The sequence below is a fragment of the Heloderma suspectum genome, chromosome 1, assembly GCF_057233095.1.
Source record: "Heloderma suspectum isolate Gila_16-S chromosome 1, 16-S_ref, whole genome shotgun sequence".
NCBI classification, from domain to species: Eukaryota; Metazoa; Chordata; class Lepidosauria; order Squamata; family Helodermatidae; genus Heloderma; species Heloderma suspectum.
Window position 1 is genome coordinate 127,194,635 of NC_139458.1, and position 20,794 is coordinate 127,215,428.

The 20,794-nt window shown below is 42.0% G+C and overlaps 1 protein-coding gene across 1 annotated transcript in view; it reads left to right on the forward strand.

Annotated features, from left to right (window-relative positions):
* Window positions 1–20,794, forward strand: part of MUC6 (mucin 6, oligomeric mucus/gel-forming) — a 73,422-nt gene that overhangs the window by 36,518 nt on the left and 16,110 nt on the right. The window contains exons 13-25 of the mRNA XM_084851624.1: window positions 1,240–1,312; window positions 1,651–1,788; window positions 2,883–3,044; window positions 4,962–5,056; window positions 8,343–8,475; window positions 9,425–9,674; window positions 10,702–10,754; window positions 10,848–10,957; window positions 12,601–12,752; window positions 13,012–13,153; window positions 16,540–16,650; window positions 18,017–18,202; window positions 19,812–20,051. Of these exons, the coding sequence (XP_084707750.1) occupies window positions 1,240–1,312; window positions 1,651–1,788; window positions 2,883–3,044; window positions 4,962–5,056; window positions 8,343–8,475; window positions 9,425–9,674; window positions 10,702–10,754; window positions 10,848–10,957; window positions 12,601–12,752; window positions 13,012–13,153; window positions 16,540–16,650; window positions 18,017–18,202; window positions 19,812–20,051 (1,845 nt within the window). The remainder of the gene's footprint in view (window positions 1–1,239; window positions 1,313–1,650; window positions 1,789–2,882; window positions 3,045–4,961; window positions 5,057–8,342; window positions 8,476–9,424; window positions 9,675–10,701; window positions 10,755–10,847; window positions 10,958–12,600; window positions 12,753–13,011; window positions 13,154–16,539; window positions 16,651–18,016; window positions 18,203–19,811; window positions 20,052–20,794) is intronic.

Sequence of the window (20,794 nt, forward strand, 5' to 3'; positions counted from 1 at the left end):
AACAACAACAACCGATATTACATGCTGAAAGTGTTGTTCTTTCTTAGCTCTGGCCTCTGGGAAGTTCTGTGAGATAAAATGCAAGCTATGCCAGCAGTTTAAGCAGCTTCTTTCAAAAAACTATTCAGATTATAATACTGACACAGCATTTTTTGTTGAGTCTAAGGATGGTGAGTTGAAACAATTTCCTTGTTTATAAAGTACAGCCCTGCTTTCATGTAAATAATTTTTGATAAGGTTATGGCAACAATTCCTAACAAGAACGTTTGTATTCATTTGAATGTTTTTTGTACATGTATATATTAGGATAATAACTGACAACTAGTGTGAATATAAATGCAACAAATACTGTGTATGTACGTATGTGCATATGCATGCACACACAGGTGTGTGCCTGTGTATGCATACGTGTGCATACATATATATATATATATATATATATATATATGATTATAGATCTGAATATATTTACAGTTAGCATTTATCTGAAGAAGCAACTCATATGCAGAACAGGATTACACCGTATTCCTGTAAAACTTTTTGGACGGACTTTGAGATCCTTGAACCAATTATAATATTTATATGTATATACCTGTGATACAGATGCTTCTGTTATCTTCCAATATATGTATGTACAATTGTATTCATATTGTTTTCATATGTATAATTATATTGTTGCAACAACAATCTATTTTAAATAAACCACTAGCACCCACTACGTTCATTGTGTGTTCATATTGTTATAACATTATAGTATTACTTGACCTATTTACAGTTGTGTGCTTGTTTGCTTATTTCTAATTGGTTTTTGCAACTGTGGCCCTTTTTTGTATTTAGTATACACTTGATTGTGGGCAACATCTTCAGATACTAGTACATCAGAATGGACCAGACTGGAAGGTGAGAAAAGTACCTGGATGCAATAGCCACAATATGAAAAGTTCCTCCTGAAAGTCAGTGTTTTTAATTTCCTGTGAGATGTCAACTCTCACACAGTTTTAACCTCTAGAACAGGGGTGGGGAACATGTGGCCTTCCAGATGTTTTGGCCTGCAACTCCCATCATCCCTCACCACTGGCTATGCTGGCTAGGGCTGATGGTAGCTGTAGGCCAAAATATCTGGAGGGCCACTTGTTGTCTACCCCCATTCTATATCTATCCTGATTCATGGAAAGGTTTTCTTTAGCCCAGGTTGGAGTCTAACCCAGCTCTCCATTGAGGATTCTCTTTTCCACACAGGGCAAACTTAAGATTTCAAAAGAGGGCACTTTAACTGATGAAGATAAATTGAAGTGGTTACCTTATAAAGCAGGTAAGATAAGAAGGGAGAATATAGACCTTGCACTCACTAAATGGACAATCTTGACAATGTTGCATACGTTCTATATATTTTATATTATCTGTGTTAAAATATGTTGTTACCCAACCTATGTTTTTGGGACAGGTGGCATACAAATTTAAATAAATAAACAACCATCCATCCATCCTATCATAGTAGCAAAAGTGTGATCACGAGATAATGCAACATTTTAAGTACAAAATAGTCTACGTACAGGAATGTGTACGTGTGTCTGTATGTGTGTGTGTCAATATATTAATTTAAAGAGATAAGCCATAGTCAACAGTTTTGAATTATTTAATTTCTTTTAGGGGACATCGCCATCTTCAAACAGTCATCTACTCACATTCAAATGCACACAGCCTTTGGCTTGGATTTGGTAATTCAAACTGCTCCAGTGTTTCAAGCTTATATTAAAGTTGGACTTAACTTCAAAGGCAGAACCCAAGGTAAACCAGATTCCATTGATCCTTGGCTTCAGGGATTGAAGGCTGTGAGTCTTTTATCAAAAAATAAACATAACAAGGAATGGATCCCATCCCCACCCACCAGCCTTGTTTTCTCCTTCCACTGCAATTAGAGGTGATCTGTACTTGTTTAGACTTTCCATAGATTTGACGTTGGACTTGGATAAATGTCATTTATTGTTAATAAATGATAATAAATGACAATGCCATTTATTGTTAATACTCTTCCAAGTTAGTTCATTAGTATGAACTAATTAGCTCCCATCCAGGAAGGAAGAAACACATGTGGAAGCAGACTTCTACACAGGGGTGATTGAATCAGAAATTGCCAGTGCCACACAGAATTGATGCAGCTGCACATCTGGATTCACACCCAGAAACAAGGCATCAAATGTGATTGCCATCTGTACTGCAATATACATCATCTTGGGACGCTTGTTGTACACAGCTAGTTCTGGAATTCTGTCCTAAGGATGAAGTGCTTGGTTGAAGGTGGAGCTTAGTTATATCCATCATATGGTTGTTATTTCTATTTCATAGAAGCACATCCCTGTAATGATATATGCTGCCAAATTCCTCATGAACTAGATCTCCGGCTAGGTTCTGGATGGAGTCGACTGAATTCTTGGATCTGTTCCAAATCTGACCTGGAAATTGTGTGAGATGAAAACTAGCATGGCCTGGGGACATCTTCAGATTGTGATAGGCTTCTCCATATTGGAACAAAGGCCTTTGGTGCAGTGGAAGGGTCAAATATATCACTGACTTGCTCTGCCATGGAGGCTTTCTAGACTACTAGGGATTGGAGGCACACTGCATGCCTCTGCACTTTGGCAGAGGCTATTTCAGATATATAAGTATCTGCAAAAACCATTTTGGGAAGACCAGAATGTGTTTGCTCCAGGCTCCACAAAACCTTTATGGAGCAGAAACCTGCACATTGCTTCTTGTAGTGGTTGTGTATGGTACAGGTGTAGTGCACTGGCCTAACACAGAATTAACAAGACACTTTTCATTGTTACTATAAGAATCTGTCCCTTGCTTTTCATTCCACCCATGTCTTTCCATGTCACCAGGGCTGTGTGGTAACTACAATAGAGAAACCACAGATGACTTCATGACCAGCATGAATATTATTGAAGGAACAGCACCACTCTTTGTGGATTCTTGGAGATCAGGGCATTGCAACCCTGCCATCGAAAGAGATACAGATCCTTGTTCTATGAGTCAACTGAATAGTAAGCAAAATGGCCTCCCTTTATCAGATCTCTCTTTGGGGAGGGGGGGGTGATGATCATGATAACATACATACAAAAGCAGGACAACATCCTGAAGATTAGCTGAGTAGCAACAAGTTTGCTTCTGCTTTCAGTTTGTGGGGAACAGAAGGAATAATTGTCAGTGGGAGATGCTGTGATTAGCATCTCCTGCTGTATTGGTTTTACTGATTAGCATCTCCATGGGGCTACTTTGAGGATCAAAGGAGTGGTGATTTTGAGAGTGCTTAACACTTTCCTCCTATGCCCTTTCCCCAATCTAATTCTTTCTACCACCACTACCAAAATAGCAATAAGCTTTGTGGGTTACCGATGCTGTACATATCTATTTTGGCCTTCAATCTTCTCTCTCACACAAGCCAGTGCTAAGAGACTGGGGCTGTCTTCACATTAAAGAAAAAATCCACAGTCCTACCATTGTGGAGCCTTTCCACATTCACAGCAGGCTCCCAGACAGCGACCACGTGATTGCTGAGAGGGGAAGCTTTCAGTTTTCAAGGTTCCATAGAACTCAATGAAACAGCACCATCTAGTGGCTGTTTTACTAGCAAAACAATCCAAGTTTTTTTGAGACCTCATTTTCTCCGGATCTTTTAAACATGGAATAACCAGGAAATACCTCTGGATGTGCCCTGGAGGTTGACAACTTCATGAAAATGACCTGCACGCTTCCGTGAGTGAGCAATCTCAATAGCAGGATAAAAGCTCCGTGTGAAGAAGCCTCAGGAGTCCCAGCTTATCTGTTGGGCTATTTAGTGACTTTTGCCTCTAGGTGCTGGATAACCTCAAACAGTGTACTCTTCTTTTCTTTTTAACTGAGATTGCTCCATGTGCAGGAGAGAAACGGTTTAACTGCTGTGTACTTTTCATCACCACAACAACCATTTCTTATTTATACAAGCATTTAAAATATGCTGGGCACTGAACACAAACAGTGTGATCCTATATACAATATGTCTATTTAGTAGTAACTTCCACTGAATTCAGTGGGGCTTGCTCCCAGGAAAGTGGATATAGGATTGCAGCCTAAAATGCACAGGTCCCTGCCCAAAGGCTCACATTTTTTATATCACCACCACCCCGCTCAAAGAACAAGGATGTTCAGACTGCTTCATCTATAGATCAGTTCTGCATCAGTTCAGAATTTGCATCTATAAATGCCACAGACAAGATATCTCTGTAAACATATAAATCGCTCTAATAAATTTGCATTCCGTTTGACAGTCCCTTCAACCTCACTGTGATACTGAGTAGAACGCCCCTTTTTCATTTCTTCTGTGCAGATCAGTCGTAATAGCAATTGGCTTTTCTAACCTTACTGTGTTTGAAGAATACTTTTCTACATACATCTCACTTGAACCTTTTAAATTGTCTCAGTAACATACAAGGACATCCCCACTTACTGATGGTCCCAGACCTATGATATAATTAATATTTTGTTAATCCTCTTATGAACAAGTCCAATAAGTTAAAACGGAACAAATTCCACATCCTTTGAAAAGTCATTGTGGGCTGTATCTTCAGAGATGCCTCTGAAAGTAAGCTTTCAGATCTGATGGCCATGAAAGAGGCTGCAGATTTGCTTCAGGTAGAGTCAAAATGTACACAATATATAAATATAAATGTTGCCTGAAAAAGCAGACATTTTATACTTAAATGCAAATTAAATTGGAATTGGATATCCATGAAAAGCATAGCAAAATTATAACCTTGTCATGAGTACTCAAGAAAATAAGCCAAGCAGGCCAGAAACTTGGCTATAAATGTAATTATATTTGTATTATCTCTGAAGTTCTTTTAATACATCTTGTCCATTTTAAGGTTGGCCCAGGAATACATGAAATTGTCTAATACCATTGATTGTATCTTGTTGCCTAGAAATGTGTGCAGAGACCCACTGCTCCAATCTTATAAAGACAGGTACAATATTTGAGAAATGTCATCCTGTAGTGAATCCTGCTCCCTTTTACAAGGTAGGTATTTCTTGCAAAGCAGCTAGACATTCATTTGTGTCTGATATGGTTCTGTAGCAATCATTATTTGGAACCTGATGACTTCACTCTTTCTTTTAAGTAATGAAATTTTAGCATCAGGTAAAGTTTCAAAATCCATCTAACTTAGCTCATATGATATGAGGAGGCAGGGTGAATTAGAGAAGGAAGAATAAGAATTGAGCGAAAGAGGAAAGACTCAACGCTATTATATAGAGAAGCCCAAGTACTCAGTCCCAATCCATCAAAGAAGAGGTTGCAGGAAATGTATTCAAATTCCTGGTAAAGGAAACATAATGAGCTGGAACCCACACAGACCTATTTCCTAACCTTTGTGCTATGATAACATCAGACATTTTTGCTGGGTTCTCTGAAGCATGTTCTGATTTCCAAATGTTAAGCAAAAAGGGGACAAAAAACGCCTTTCCTATGTTAACTGGCCAACCGCACCAGCAAGTTCTATCCATAATAGCAGAAGGACATGGGATAAAAAGGGTCAGGCTATGCCTTCTTTCTTCATGCCTGTCCCCACAGATGTTCACTGTAAAGCATCTCCAACTTGACCCATGACTTCTGTGCAATTCAAGTCAGCCTCAATTACAAACACCCTCTTTTTTCTACCCATTAAGCCAGGGTTTAATGGCTTAACCCTGGGCTGCTTCATAACAACTCCTATCAACAAGAATGGATCATGTTTCATTATTTAAGTTTTTTCATCTGGTCACCTCAGCCAGACCATATTCCTCAACTTCCCCAGTTTAAGAAAAATTTGTTGTTGTTCAGTCATTCAGTCATGTCCGACTCTTCGTGACCCCATGTACCATAGCACGCCAGGCCTTCCTGTCCTGCGTTCTCTCCCGGAGCGTGCTCAAGTCCATATTCATTGCATCGGTGATGCTATCTAACCATCTCATCCTCTGCCGTCCCCTTCTCCTTTTGCCTTCAGTCTTTCCCAGCATCAGGGTCTTTTCCAGAGAGTTTTCTCTTCGCATTAGGTGGCCAAAACATTTGAGCTTCAGCTTCAGTATCTGTCCTTCCAATGAGCTCTCAGGGTTGATTTCCGTTAGTATGGACTGGTTTGACCTCCTTATGACCCGGTGCTTGCACAGGAGGAAACTTTCCTTTCCTTTAAGAAAAATAGCAATGAGCAAAATCCTCTTAGTTCAGTTCATAATTAAGTCATTGTGAACATCATTGGAAACCACTTCAAAAAGCATTCTGCACAAGAATTCTCTAATATCAGTTGCAATATTTCATATTGACATAACATTTCTCGTGTGCGTGCGTGCGTGTGTGTGTGTATAGTCCCAGAGAAAAGGAAAAGTACCAATGAGGTTTTGATCTATAGGGAGAACTTGGTTCCCCCCCCCCCCACTTTTCATGGTTCACATTCAGAGCAGTTACTGCTGCCGTTACTGGGAAACATAGCCACGAAAAGCAGGGGAGAGCCAAGATCTCCCCTATCTGGACTTTCTGGAGACTCAGGGAAGTGCTGAATGGAAGCAGGATATGAACAAGTGTCAGTTCAGCACTTAAAAGGGAGAAAATAACCTTGCTAAGTGGGTGATATGGTCCCCCGTCTTTTGTGCACCTACTTCTCCTGATCATTCTCCCTTTTTCAGAGCTGTCACTGACAAGTGTGCGCAAATTAGTCTCACCATGTCAATTTCTTTGATTCTCTACTGCACTTCGCTTCCTTTGACTGCTGAAACTTACAAGGACGTTGATAAGGCAAAGCCACACATATCGGACAGCTGTAAGTGTGCGCTTGCAAAAGACCAACAACAAGAAGAATTTTAAAATTAAAAAATTATACTCCATTTGCACAAATTTCTGTGGCTGGATTTTTAAAAAATATATTATGGTGCCATTTGCGCAAATTTCTGAGGCTTAAAAAAGTGCCAGGGAACAAAAGGGCGTAGCAATTGGAACAGAGAGGGGGATGGGATGGGCAGATAAGATGGATTTTGGTGTGAAGTTCACTGGCATACCAGCTGGAGGACTGAGGGGGAAGGAGGGGTAGAACAACCCACAGTGAACCCAATTGTCTAACGGTTTAGGATTGGAACCTTAAACTAAAAGCACGTTCTATGCATGGCCTGAATCTCACTTGACATTCTGAGCTGTAGAAGAATTTCTCAGGGCAATGATGCTGTATCTGTTCAAACATACAAACAAGGCAAATTCATATTCTGAATCAGATAATTACAAAGTTTGGCAGGATCACTACAAGAATACTACAGGGTTGTTGTTGTTTTCAAATGATCTAGACCAGAGGCTGATGAAGAGCTTGTGTTGAAGACAGTGACCCAATTTGAAGTGATCATCCATGATTTATATTTTTAAATTACTTGACTTTATTATTGTATATGTTTAGGACATATAATAGTTAGATTCCAATAGAAGTACAATTGAAAGTAGGCTATTTTGTTTCAATGTTTTGATAAACGTTCCCTCACCAAAAAACCCCAAAATGATTCTAGGCCATGGTTTCACTTTTCTGGTCACAGCACTCAAATAGTATGCCTACCAACTATATTGTATCTTTTTCATAGGCACAATGCCTACTTCTTCATTGTGTATGCATATTGCTGGTTTATACTGCATTTGTAACCAATACTGCAGATTTCCTTCCTGAATAAATTTTGGGTGGCATAATATTGGCTGTCAGAAGCTGTATCTCACAAACTTGCTAGAGAATTTGAAGTCTTCAATATTTTAATGTTGTCAAGATATCTGTTATGATCATGAAAAATCGCTTAAGTCATGACATCTAAATGCCAAAATGTGCTCTCTTAGATTATAAGGAACTGTATATTTTGGAGCTAATATTTCAAAAAGTCTTTGTCTTGACACATGCCACCAGAACTTCGAGAAGCAAGCATCACACCTTGTTTATTTGGAATACAAATGTACCTTTGTTCTTCTGTCAAATGTTGACTGGTATGATGATAAAGAACCACTGCTTTATATGGTGTTTTCCCAACAGTTTTGTTTATGCACTAGCAAAAGGCTATTTCACCATGCGCATTTACTGTTTGATAACCGCATTTTCAAATGGCAGTGTGTGTGTGTATGTGGGTGCACGCACATGTGAATGAACCATCACAGATCAAAGACCAAAGATGGAACATTCATATCAACTCAAATGCAGTGCTTTTCAATGGAATCAAGTGATGTACATGCATGTACGGACCAGCTCATGTGCTCTATCAGTCCACATTTCTGATCTGTTATTAACAAAAAGCATCCTACATATTCATTTCAGAGATGTATATACCAAGCTTGTAACTATGAAGAAACTTTTCCTCATATTTGTTCTGCCCTGGGATCATATGCCCGTGTGTGTGCTTCAATGGGACTGTTTCTTGGGGATTGGCGGAGTACAGTCAACAACTGCAGTAAGTAATCTCGAACTGATTGTTAAATATTTGAAGATACCATACCGTCATTAGTCTTGCTTTAAACATTTGTAGAAGCTGACACAGCAGAGGCTGGTGGCTCCGATGTCAGTGGGGCAGTGAATCTGCTCCGGGTTTCAGTCAGAACCAGTCAGAATTCTAAAAGAGCCATCCAAGGTGCGAAATCTGGAGCAAATTCACTTCCCCACTGACACCAGCCTCCACTGAGCTGACATTTCTACCAGTGCAGCTCAGATTAGATGTACATTATCTTATTGTCCTTCCTTGGGTTTGGGGGCTCAAGCCTCAGCACAAGGGCAAAACTATGGCCCCATCTTAAACACTGCCCCATGATAAATGATAGAACTGTGTTCGAAAGATTACCATTGGAATACTCAAAGCCAGTGCACAGAAATTCTTCCATGCATGATACATCCTTGCTGAACCCAAGAAGCATTCATTTAAGAACATGATGTGTGGTGTGGCCTATACAATGGATATCCTCATAAATATCCACAGATATTCAATTCAGTTTCTTTAACATTGAACACATGTAGTCTAGCGAGCAGTGAAATTCTCAGTTTTCCACTTTGCAGAAGGGTGAACTCATGTGAGTTTCCTGCTCTTGCATTATCTATGTTGCTCAAATGATCAAATGATTTGTGGAAGGGAGTGGCTGGCTGATCACTGGAAGAATTAGACAAGTTTCACTGAGGACTTCCTGCAGATCTTCTAGCTACTGCACGATCCATAGTTCACTTGGTAAAAGAACAGGAAGAGTTGTTTCCCACTTATGCTTTTGGTAGCTCATTTAACTGAGCTGCCTGCTATTTAGTTCCTGGTCCCCTGCATGATAGAGAAGTGAGAGAGGGAAAGACTGTTTGAGTTAAGGATCACTTGAAGGTTCTTGAGGAGCAAAACCTAATGACCCTCCTTCTTCTATTGGCAGCCATTTATTGTACTGGAAATCAGACATTCAGCTATAACACTCAAGCCTGTGACCGGACATGCCTGTCTCTTTCCATGCGAGAACTAGAGTGCCACCCCACTGACATCCCCATCGATGGCTGCAATTGTCCAAAAGGAACCTACCTGAACCACAAAAACGAGTGTGTCCGTAAATCCCAGTGTCCTTGCTACTTGAATGACAGGCAGCTCATTCAGGCAGATCAGTCAACCGTCATTGGTGGAATTACCTGGTAAGCATCTATTACAGCAAACTAAGATGCTGCATGGATTTTGTTAGCCTATTAAGGTTTCCCTGAATACATGTTCTTTCCAGATCTTGTTAAAAAAGTAAACATTGATGGATCTTTTTATTTTTGAAAATGTTATGATTGCAAAGGGTGTCAAAAGAACTTGAAACCACTTGCAGCACAATCCTAAGCATATTTACTCAGAAATAAGTCCCACTTACTTCTCAATGGGGCTTACTCCCTAGTAAATGTGCTTAGGATGGCAACCTTCGTTATGTCCCATTCTTGTCCAAGTTTGAAAAGGTACACATTGTAGGTACATGCATTGCATCCCAAATTTAAATAGCACAACTAGGTTGCAGAGTATGGCCTCTGGTCTGAAGGCACACGATGCACCAGTCTTGCTGAAGCTAAGCAGGTCTAGATCTGTTCAGTTACTATATGGGAGATCTAAGATCTATATGGGAGATCTAAGAATATACTCTTGAGTTCTATCATGGAAGAAAAGTGAGATATAAATGTAATAAATAAAAATACCTATAATAAGGAAAGGGGGAATTTGGAGCACAATTTTTAAATAATATTCTTGTGGAACCAATCAAGAAGGAAAACTGAAGGAGTAAAGATCTTTTACCTCTCCCCTTTCATTAATCATTTACTGTTCCCCACCTACTCCATTTCTGCCTTTGTCTTCTCCATCTAATTTTGATTGTCAGTTCATTCACAAAATCATGTTTCTATATTGTGTATAGTATCTCTTGCATACAACTGATGCTATATTTATTTTCCTATTCAATTTCTATCCCGCTCCTTCCCAAGTATTTGGGACAGGTAACAACAATAAAACAAAATACCCAATTAAGTTGATGCTATTCCCTGTCAGCTTAGCCCTGGCTGTTAAACGCCAGCCAACCCAAAGAAGAAAGTTGTACAGGTATTCCAGAAATTATTCAGGCACAGACTTGGAGTAAGAATACTTGATCCTATGCACTTCCTTGGTGTATTCTAATGTATATATATTCTATTCTAGCTATTGCATTAATGGGAATCTGAGTTGTACTGGCAAACCTGTAGACCCTGCAGGTATGGATCTCATTATATTTTCTTTTCAAGAGTACCTGTTTTCCCTATGTTGCAAACATATCACTTTGCAATTGTCTATTTCCTTTCTCCTAGAAAACTGCAGGTCTCCCAAAGAGTATATTTCATGCTCAGAACCCTCAGAAAGCAAATATGGAGCTGCCTGTGCACCAACCTGCCAGATGTTGGCCACTGGAACTGAATGTGTGAGCTCAATACTTTTGCAACAATTATTGTGATATCAAAAGCATGCAATAAATTGCAGCATTTGTCATTCATGACATGTTCTCATTCTTTGCAGAGCGGGCCGTGTGTCACCATTAAATGAAACCTTGACAGTGCACCAACAAGATTAACATATAGCTATGAAAACTATTTATATTCCTTTTTTACAAAAACAAAATAATGCTAAATAGAAAAAAATAGCAGTAATAATTCACAACTACCTTAATGCCAGGGAGGCAGGGTGGGGAGGGCATGTCACTCCAGGCTATTTCTGCTGCTGCTGCAGAGCTAAATTAGAGCTGCCCCTCCCTGCCTGCTCGTGGAGGGTTATGAAAGTGAGGCTTTCATAAGTAAGGGAGACAATAGCCTTCCTCCCAGCCGATAACTTGTATTCATTCATCATTTAATTTGTATCTGCCTTTCCACTAAAAATAGTGCTCACCCATGGGAGAAGCTATGGAATTGCTCACTTTGGGGCTGCAACCTTGCCACCACAAGCAAGGGAGACAACAAAAGCTCTCTTCCCAACCCCCATCCTATCAGCCATAGACTGCAATAGCAGCTTAGTGAATGAAAGGCAGGCCTAGAGCAGGAGGGCTACAGTAGTCCATTAGTACAGCTCAAATTTGAATTGAAGACTCCAGCTGTTAGGCTGCAATCCTATACCCACTTATCTGGGAGTTCACATACCACTCCTGGTGGGGTTCCAATTCTATTGCAAAGAGCCATGAGATCAGTCCTCACTATAATATTAGTCATTGAGGCTGCAGACCTATACCCATTCAATTGGGAGTAAACCCCGTTGAACTCAGTGGGTCTTCTGTGTAAACATGTAGAGCATTGTGCTGTTGTTCATGTACAGTGCCATGTACATTTTCCCAGCCATGTGGAGCTGTTCAGAGCCCCCCACACAACTGGGAAGATATTTAAACAGCACCTTCCTTTGAAGTATTTCTATGATAATCTGCTTCCCCAGTAACATCAGAGCTGCATTTACTTCCAAGAAATGAAGGGATGTTGTCTTGATCAATCACTTTTTTAAAAAATCAGGTTGTTACAACAGATTCTGATAAACCACATTTTAAATCAACATTGGGGTGGGTGTGGGGTGTATGCATGTACTTTTTAATTTCACAAACTCCGGCACAGCACTAACCTACCATAGAATCTCCAAAGTGATTTGTAAAATCTGTAACTTGTAATAAATATAGAGTAACTGCTTGACTGAATGTGATCAAGTATTCAGGTTTTCTATTGTTTTCTCTGGGTTTTTTTTTTTCTAAATTAAACTCACCTAGAGGTCAATCCTATTGCTATTTGGACGGGGGGGGGGGGGGAATCCTACAACCCCTAGCATGGCTGACTGGGGAATGTTGGGAGTTGTAGGACTTTTTTCTTTCTAAACATGCATAGGATTGCACCCCAAATGCCCACACTTCATTATTTTTTTAATAGGACTGTTATTTAAAGTTGCCACATAACAGCTTAGAAACCTTATCATAGGCAGATGGTAGGCTGGACATGGCTAATACAGAAGCCAGGTGTATCCATGCCAGAGACATTCAGCTTTCTACATGCATCTCATTTTTAGTGACTGAGTTTGGAATTGGCTGATATTTTCCAGGTCCCCAGCAAGTGTGAATCAGGGTGTGTTTGTGCTGCTGGACTATATGAGAAACTAGATGGTACATGTGTGACCCCTGATGAGTGCCCTTGTGAATATGGTGGCATTTCGTATGCAAAAGGAGAGGAGATTCACACCGACTGCAAGACCTGGTAAGGCTTTCTCTTTCCATCCGTTAGTATTCTTGGCTAAACTATGCAAGTATGCCATCCAAATACTTATTAATAAACCTAAAAAAGCCAGAATTCACACAGTTCTGTTACATTACATTTGCACTGAAACATAGCCAAACTGAATATGTGACTTCAGGAAACTGTGAATATCACATGAAGGCATCAAAGAAGTTGGTAGCACAACTACAGTGTGCTAGCTTTATGTGCATTTTCTGACAATTTTTTTGTGCTTTGTCAGCACCTGCACAAGAGGAAAATGGAAATGCATCCAAAGTTCCAAGTGCTCTTCAACATGCAGCCTGTACGGGGAAGGTCATGTCACTACTTTTGATGGACAGCGCTTTGTGTTTGATGGCAACTGTGAATACGTACTGGCTACGGTAATATCACTTTTATTGCACTTTGCATACCTATGGACAATGTCCTTGAAAATGTGATACTGCTAGTTAATATAAACGTATTTGAATCAATATTACACTTCAAATCAAGCCCCATAGTCCAAAGAATGTCTTGAAGCAAATACAACCAAAGGCTTAAAATAGGCAGTGGGAGAACCTTTATATCACTTGTTCCCTTAATTCCACTTCTGGATTTCAAAAGTAGCCTTCTGTGCAACCAGATCTTCCCTGCAAAAAATGTTAAATAAATAAATAAATAAAATACTTCCCAACATAGCCCATAGGAGCAGTATCCTCCTAACTCAAGTATCTTTGCATGGCTCTCACTGCACAAGATGCATTGCACTGTCATTGCTGGAGTGTCATTCCTTAAAAAAACAAAATATGTGGTCAATGGTTCTTCAACAAATAATGTAATCTAAGAATATAACACTCTGGCAATTCTTTCCCCTAGCAAATGGCATGATGGACGGGATAATAAATATATTTGAACTGTCACAGGAAACAATGTCTTTGGGACTTCTGCATAAAAAAATATTCTGCACTGATTTGGTGTGGCATTGCATTTTAAAAGGCAGAATGAACTGCACAGTCCTTTTAACTGAGAGGACCCCTGTACTGTATTTAGGTTGTTGTCTAACACTAGGAGGCAGCTCTCTGAAGTCACATCTTATACACCACTTCTAATTTGTAAAAGTGCTTTCCAACCATATTCAGCTGAACTGAGAGAGGAAATAATGTCTAGAGAACACGTGACTAAACAATCCAATGAATACATACGGAGGATCTACATTGTGTCTGCTAGCGCATTGAATTCGGTAGACTGGCAAGTTAAATGCCATCACGTTAAAACGTTATTCACACTCACCCTGTTTCTCCATTCCAGTACTTCATCAAATGCACAAGCATGGTTCATGCTCGAGCGCTGTGCTGTTTTCCTGCTCTTAAAGAAGGCGGATCTCATTGGAGGAGCAGAAACCCTTCCTGTTTCTGATTCCCCGCCCACCGTCCCTCTCTTCCTCTATCCCGTGTGTGTGTAGGGATGGCGCGAGCATCCTGTTGGGGCTCAAAGCCCGGCGAGAAGTTACCACTCCACCCCCTCCTCAGACATCAGTTCCCTCAGCAAGAAAAGAAGAAGGCAGCGCCTCTCGTCCTCCCCACATGATTGCTACAGCAGCAGTGGTGTGGGGGAGGCTGGTCATTTTCTGTAAGTTCTCCTGGCCCTAGGGAAAATGACCAGTTTTTCCCTTGCCGTCACTGCTGTAGCAGATGGGGGTGGAGGGAAGAAGGAAGCACCTATCCTCTTCTCCCCCCCCCACCTGCTGGAGGTCAGGACGAGAGGCTGGGGGTGTCTCCCAATGCTCTTTTCCCCGCGCCAGCCCTTGACAGCAGGCGTGAGGAAGAGGGGCAGTGGCGACAGCACCCAGCACTCAGGTTTCGGGCGGGACTGCTAGCGTCTTCGAAGCTTCAAAGACTGCCCTGTTTTTGTCCGCTGCTCATGACGTTAAAATTGTCCATGGACATTTTTATTCATGTTAGTCAGTGAATAGTGTTGATTATCTGCCTGGATATGTGTGTGTCTTTCTTTCCATGCTGTGAGCATGGAGGGGACTGTGAAAAAAATTATGCTCGCCTGGGCTTGCCCAGGCAAGTGTGCAGAGAAATCGGGCTGGAGTAGCTACGATTCTTCAAAGATTTCAAGATTTGAAGATAGTGCCTTAATTTAAAAAAAAAAAAAAAAAGGGAAAAAAGCCAAAGGAGAGGATAGAAGGAGGTAAAACTTAGTGTCATTTGAAGGGATAGAACAACCCCCTGCTCAATGCAGGAAGCCTGATTCCCAGGCGGTCTCCCATCCAAGTACTGACCAAGGCTGACCCTGTTGAGCTTCTGAGATCAGACAAGCACGCGCATATCCAGCCCTTTGCTTGTTGGTGATGAAATGAGTGCTGAGGAAGCTATGCAATCAGTAGCCCAAAGTCCGCATGGGGGTGTTGAGAGCTGTGATTGGACAGGAGAGAAATACAAACACCGCCATATATGGGCAGGTGTGGGAGGGGATTACGACCTTATACAGTGATGAACACAGAAGAGCAGAGCACATGAATGGGAAATACCGGAATATTAGGGTATTGAAAGTGGTAGTAGGGAAGCTGGAAATTGCGGTTCCAATACGAATCAGGGATGGCGTATTGTGAAAGACGGGGGGCGAAACCTCATTGGAAACGTAAAAAACCATAAGTGTAGATCAGCCCATAATTAATGGCTCTCTTGGTATTTTTTCATCTGCCTTAAACTTCTGCACTAGGGGGGAAGGAGGAGGGAGAACCAAGATAATCTATGATGAGCACTACAATGGCCACTTCAGCATTGCCAGAAAAGAGGACACAGATTTGCCCGAAGTGTGCCTATGCTAATTTACACGTATAGACGCAAATCTAGAAATAATTACTATAGTTTAAATAGGAACACAATACACTTTACCACAGTGGGGAAGACAATGGCCAAGTGACCTGTGTGGCTGCTTGGTCTGCTGTCCAGGTGGTAGCTGTTGATGAGCCCCTCCTCTGCCTTCTGATGGTTCTTTGACTTTAAACCAGACTTGGACCGGACAGCCCTTTAAACAGAGGATGCAATCAAATACAGGGCCATCCTCTGACAGCCCTTCAAATAAATGACTGTCCTCTGTAAAGTAGGCCATCCTCGCTGAGCCTCAACCAAAGGACACCCGAGGGGCCTCCAATGTCAAGGCCTCATTAATATCATGCTTGGACCAAATGCCCTCCCATTTGTTTTGCTCCAGCCTTCGGGAAACCTAGGCGGTTTCCTAGGTTTGAATCCTAGGTTTAAATCCTAACATACTGTTACACTCCTGCACCCCACTTCTGAAGAGGTGGGAAGCTTCAGGGGCTTCAGCACTTACTCAGACTTCATTTTCCTGAGAAGGAGAACACTGGAGACTTGTGGTGTTTCTTTCATAAAAGGTTTATTTATCTTGTGCTCAAGATGAGGGTCCACAACAGTAGCAGTCCAACAGCTTCCTGCTCCCACTCAGCTGGTAGGGATCTACTGCAGAGAGCCAAAATCAGCTCTCTCCTCTATCTTAGAGCCACTCTCCACCAGCCTGACTTTCTCCTACTCCACAAGCCTCACTTGGCCCCTCCCCTTGGCCTATTAGAACAAACGTTACCAGTTTAAGAGCGTTAGAGTTGGGGAGAATCCTCAATCTCTTGATAATGAGAGGCACTGAGTTGTGAGGGAACCCTAGAAGGCAATTTAGACTGACCCCAAGCACACAACAATACATTTTGCTACCCTGCATTCTGCTAATTACGCTGCTTATCATTCTGTGCCTGTGCTTCTCTCCTTAGGATGGTTGTGGCATTGGTGGCTCTCCCCACACTTTTAAAATAGTGACTGAGAATGTTGTCTGTGGAAATACCGGGGTCACATGTTCCCGAGCAATCAAGATCCAGCTTTGGGTAAGGATAATATGTAGTTATTGTGTTACCATACACAGGTGAGATGCCCTCACATGCACCACAGTAGAATGTGAGGAAACAAGCCAAGACTTGATGCAAATGCTGTCAGTTAGTAAGGGAGCTGATCAGGGATATTGGGCAGTATCCAAAGGAGAGGCCCAAGCCTTCTGGCTCCGGTGCTTGTGCGGCCAGCCCTGCCAGTGGCGGTGTGCACACAACCCCACCCACTGGCGGCCACGATGTGGCACTTCCAGGGGAAAGCGCCGCAACGAGCAGAAGCGCTCATTTCTGGAAGGGGCAAGCTGCGCCCCTTCCAGAAATGAGCATTTCCACTCGTTGCAATGCTTCCCCCTGGAAGCGCTACACTGTGGCTGCCAACAGTAGGGGCTGCATGTGCACCGGGGCCAGTGGGCTTGGCCTACCCATGCTAGGGCTCACTTGGATACTACCCTAGGTATACAGCCTGTTTTGGATAGGATTGCACTCCTCTTGAAAATGGGTTCACATGTTCGTAGTGCTCTTGGATCCAGCAATGTTCCTGGATGCCCATGTGGTAGCTGTGGTCAAGCGTGCTTTTGTACAGCTTAGGCTGGTGTGCCAGATGCAGTCTTCTCTAGAGAAGACAGACCTGGCATACCAGCTCACAAGCAGAGGCCTTCCCCAACATTGTGTTTTAACCGGTGATACCATGGATTGAATCCGGGTTCTTCAGTATGCAAAGCCTGTACTCTTCCACTGAGCTAGGGTCCCTCTCTTCATGCCCAGTCACATCCAGGTTGGATTATTGCAATGTACTCTATGTGGGTCTGCTGTTGAAATGGGATTGAATGTTTCCGCTAGTACAAAATGAGCAGCAAGAGCTGTGGCCCGGGCTGGCTTTTTAGATCATGTGACTCCACTGTTGTATCATCTGCATTGGCTCCTGCCTTGTTTCTGAGCCCATTTTAAGGTCCTATTGATTACCTTCAAAGTCCTAAATGATTTGAGACCATGGTACCTGAAGGACTGCCTCTCCGCTCCATGGGTCTTCCCACACATAGGTCTTTGGCAGAGGCCTGCTGTGTTGCACCACAGCTACGACTTGGTGGGTGCATATGTGGGACACAGACTTCTCTGTAGTGGCACTCTTTACCCCAGGTGGCCAAGCTATTCCTGACAATGGCAGTGATTCAACACCTCATAAAAGCAATCTTATTTCACCATGGCTACAGACCTGACATTGCTATTTTGTTATGCTGCTTTATTATTTTGTTGTGTGTGTTTTTATTATTGCATTGTGTACAAGAAAATAAGTCACTCTTAGCAGACTTTATAGTTGGAGGTTCTGTTAGATAGCTCTTCTAATGGCGTGTCATTTTCCTTTCAGAATACGACTATCACTTTGGCAGACAGAACATACACCATCTCTGGTGAGAATACTCTGACAAAATTCTTCATAGAAGAGAACGCCCTCCACTTGATTATTGAGATCACAATCCCTGGGAAATATGATATGAAGCTTATCTGGAACAGGCACATGAACCTATTCATCAAGATATTCAGAGACACAAAGGTAACGTGGCATAGATTCCTAGTAGGTGTTTCTTTGCCTTCCCTAGGGAATGCATTTCTGACAGCATACACATTAAATTGAATAGGTAGTCACAGGGCCATGGTATCAGATTGTAAGCAGAGATCTTCTAGCAGGAAGTATTGATCTGGGGTTCTGATTCTGTCAAGTCCCAGTCAAAGTAAATTTGTTTGATTACCAAGATAAAACGAAGCCACCTGTGCAAAAGGATGGCAGCTTGTTGTTAGAAAATGGATGCAGAATAGATATGCAAAGAAAGCTCACACCTCTCTTCAGTTGACAAAGCAGCTCTCTGCCACACTGTTTGTATTCTGGGGGGGCCCCAAGAGAGTACAAGCAGTCATTCCCCCAGGACTGGCAAAAGTCCTCTAAGCTGGTAGTGAGCATATTGCCCCTTGGAGTGAGACCAAAGCGCAAAGCCTGTGGATCGGATCTTATAAGCTTTTCCACTAGATGCCCACCTCTAGCTCATGAGCTGACAGGCAACCCCTCTCCCCCTCTCAGGAGCTAGCAGCCAAGCACACACACATTCAGGAGAAGGGGGGCTTCCCCTCCCCAAAGGCATTCGAAGCATCGCAGGCTGGGAAATCAATCAACCCTTCTCTGAGACCAGGGCCTCAACATTCCAGCTCCTGGGAGGGGGAAGTCCCCCAGCTCTTCTGTGTGAGAATCCAGGCACGACACACTTATCTCTTTCACTTCATGAGATAATTGGGCAAGGCTTAACAATGTACAGTTGTTGACATATGGGGCTGTACTTGCTTGGAATCAGTTAAGGCCTGGTGTAAATGGCCTACTTACTTAACCACAAAGCTGCACATTAAGCCAAACTACAAAGTCTCAGATAGCATATAGGAATGCTGCGAAGTCCACTTTTTTGCTTACTAACCAACTCACTACAGTGGACTAAAAACTCACTCATCTCCACAGAGCAGAGGTAAGGCTTGCAGTTCCATGATCACTTTTCCAGGGTTTATTTTTGAAAGCAAAACATCTGTGGTGTCTTCAGACTGAGCAGATAATGGGGGGACGACGACGACAGTTTCCTTGCCAGCCCTTTCTATGCTCAAACCCCCCCAAAGGAGAGAAATGTCTCAGGATGCAAAGATTTTATTAAGGGAAAGCTCAACATGTTTTGGCCTCTTGTTTTGACTTTGAGGCTTTCTTCAAGTGACTGTAGCAGTACTATTACAGCCCCTTGAAGAATGCCTCAGAATAGGAAAAGAGGCCAAAATGTGTCAAGCTTTCCATTAATAAAATCTCTGCATCCTGAAATATTTATCTCCTTTTGGGGGGGGCGTACTTTGGATGCTCACCAGCCTTTGTATTCCCTCCATGGTTTTCTCCATGAGAAGGGAACAGCCCCTACCCCCATATCTTCACCCCATGTGGGAAAGCAATTTAGGGGAGAACAAATGGCTGGCAAAGAAAGGGTTAAACAGCTTCTCCTGTCCTCTCCCCTCCCCCCCAGTTGCTGGCCATCCACTCAACTTGCAGTTTCCCGTGGCTCCTTTGTGCTTTTCCCCCCTCAAACCAATGTTTTATGGACTGATATTATTTCCATGACTTATTTTATTTTATTTTAATCTAGGATCACCTCTGTGGTTTATGTGGTAATTACAATGGGAATATACAAGATGATTTTGAAACCCGAAGTAGATATGTGGCATCCAGTGAACTGGAGTTTGTGAATTCCTGGAAAGAGAATCCCCTTTGTGGGGATGTGATGTCCTTGGCTGATCCATGTAGCAAAAATCCCTATCGCAAAGCATGGGCAGAGAAGAAGTGTGCCATTATCATCAGTAATGTATTTGCTGAATGCCACAGCAAGGTAAAAGCATGGATTCAGTCCCTCTTTAGTATATCCTGTGCTTCAGTACCTGATATTAGCACAAGAAATTACTATTTTCCCTACACATGCTTTCAAATTCCAGCTTCTCCTTCTCCTTCTTCTTACTATTATTATTTTCAATGTTAACAAATCATTCAGACCTTGACTTTTGAAACTAGCCAACACAGAAAGGCAGGATCTTCAAATTTGGTCAATAAAATCTATTCCATTAACATGTGGCCACTTTACTGTTCAGTATTGTTTAGTACTATCAATATTTTCATTATCAAAATGTTTATATTGGGAGTGTATATTGGATTCAAATGAATCCAGAGTCAAATTGGGCACTTCAGAGAGTTTTGTTGGCTCTCCATGGATAAGTAGGATTCCCTCTTAAGCAATAAGAATAAATCTGGACCTTCTTGAAACATTGAGACCATTTTTGCAGTTTGGAGGGATGCAGAAAGGCAGACATTTGCCTGGTTCTCACACATGAAAGTGGTTAATAAGCCACGGTGGCTTATTAATCACTCCTGCTCATGCCAGTCATGTGCCAGCTCATTTCCCTAATTACCCTTGCCAGATATGGGTTGTCATGACGTCCAAACCCGGCAAGGGTGGCTTGTTGAGGTGGTTAGCAAACTGCCCAGAATCAGTGGCCTGTTGTAGGGTTGTGGGATGGTTTCCTAACCACCCAAACAAGCCACCCTCGCCAAGTTCAGACATCACGAGATGTTGCAGTG